The sequence below is a fragment of the Cyprinodon variegatus genome, unplaced genomic scaffold, assembly GCF_000732505.1.
Source record: "Cyprinodon variegatus isolate N-32 unplaced genomic scaffold, C_variegatus-1.0 Scaffold1052, whole genome shotgun sequence".
Taxonomy (NCBI): domain Eukaryota; kingdom Metazoa; phylum Chordata; class Actinopteri; order Cyprinodontiformes; family Cyprinodontidae; genus Cyprinodon; species Cyprinodon variegatus.
The window spans coordinates 180014-181751 of NW_015151505.1; the positions used below are offsets into that span (position 1 = coordinate 180014).

Consider the following 1738-nt stretch of genomic DNA (forward strand, 5'->3'; position numbering starts at 1 on the left):
CCAGGGCAATTGGGTCATAATAGTGGAGTCACCAGGGCAATTGGGTCCAAACACTATAACCTCAGTTTTCTTCTGGTTAAAATGTAAAAAGTTTGATGTCGTCTAACCCGCTCAATAAAGATTTTACTAAAAAAACAATCTCCCTGCTTGAGGGGCAAATAGATATCGCAGTCATCAGCATAAAAATGGAAATCAAGATTGGAACCAAGTAGTGGCAAATACAGAGAAAAGACTGAGCCTTGTGGGTCACCATAGGATAGAGAGGCACTAGATGAGTCAGCGTTGGAAATTTTAACACAAAGATCGGTAGGTCACAATCTATTTTAAATCCTGACTTTTGCACTTAACGTTTTATTGAAAAAGGAATTCTGGAAAGATATTATCTAGTGTTTTTATCTGAAGGGTTTATTGTAAAGTTCAACTCTGTCTACGTGGAATTCAGCTCATCAGAGAAGCAGACTGACGCTAGGAGAGTCTTTGCCCAATCGGAGCATAGATTACCCTTTCCTCTGCAAGGAGGAGTTAATTACAGTTTGTCTGAAACTCTAACTTTGCCAGGGGGCGGGCAGTGGAGGTATGAATATCTCTGGAGGTCATATATAAGTATAACAGGAACTGGAGGCAAAGTTAATACTATCTATTGATTGACTTTATTGATCTCACAGTGGAGAAATTTACTCGTTACATCAGCTCATAGATATATACAGTGCGTCCACATATGACGGCTTTTCTTTTTACCTAGGATTATTATACTGGGTTATTTACATAGGTATTTATATGGATGGACATTTATATGAAGGTCTGATGTGTGTTATAAACAGGTTAACTATGTGTAGATCATTTCATAAATGTCTATGCATTGTTTGGCCACCGTACTGACTTAGCGTGGGCCAATCAGAATGCTTATCTGCTCGGTGACGCTCCTTACTATCTATATGTGTGAGCAGCCTTTACGGCAGTGCAATAAAGCTACAGTAACAGTGAACTCTCTCGCGTCATGCTTAGCTCGGAAAAAAAAACTTTTACACTATGTATAATAAAAAATAAAATCAGTAAATGATAACAGACAGAATAATTTGATCAGAACCTCTTCTGTAATTTGTTTCTGGTTTTATTTAGATTGTACAAACATAAAACTGCAGCATGTTAAGACGTCCTGCTGTTAAAACATTCTGTTCAAAAGGACATTTCCTCACATCTATCCTCAGACATCATCCTGCCATCAACTTCTTCTTTTTGTCTAATCTCCTTCCAGTTAACCTTCCCCAAAGTGAAGCTCCTGCTGATGTCCAGCAACCAGGACGACTTTAATGACTGGTACCAGTGCCTGAGCTCAGCCATTAGGTATGTCACTGCTGCTTATGAGTCATTGGGCCTCATGCATCAACATTTTCTGGCTGTAAATGTCTCTTCCTTTCTGTCCTCCTGTTGGCTATGATCCTCCGCAGTTAGCCTAGCTAGCCTCGGTCAGCTGTAGCCTATCCCAGCCCAGCTTCTGTATGTTATCTGAACTTCCCATTGATCCGTACAGGTCTAGATTCTTTTAAAAATGAGATCATTGGCAGCTGATTGCATCGACTCATTGATCCTTCACCAACCCCTTACACTAAGCATGCTTGTAGCGACAGTAGAGAGGAAAAACTCCCTTTTTGAAGTGGAAGAAACCTCCAGCAGAACCAGGCTCAGTGTGAGCGGCCATCTGCTGAGGCCGACTGGGGTTCAAGGAGACAGAAGCAGA

The 1738-nt window shown here is 40.9% G+C and overlaps 1 protein-coding gene across 1 annotated transcript in view; it reads left to right on the forward strand.

The window, feature by feature from the left end:
- Positions 1 to 1738, forward strand: part of LOC107101083 (rho guanine nucleotide exchange factor 39-like) — a 31440-nt gene that overhangs the window by 25829 nt on the left and 3873 nt on the right. The window contains exon 4 of the mRNA XM_015399843.1: positions 1256 to 1344. Within this exon, the coding sequence (XP_015255329.1) occupies positions 1256 to 1344 (89 nt within the window). The remainder of the gene's footprint in view (positions 1 to 1255; positions 1345 to 1738) is intronic.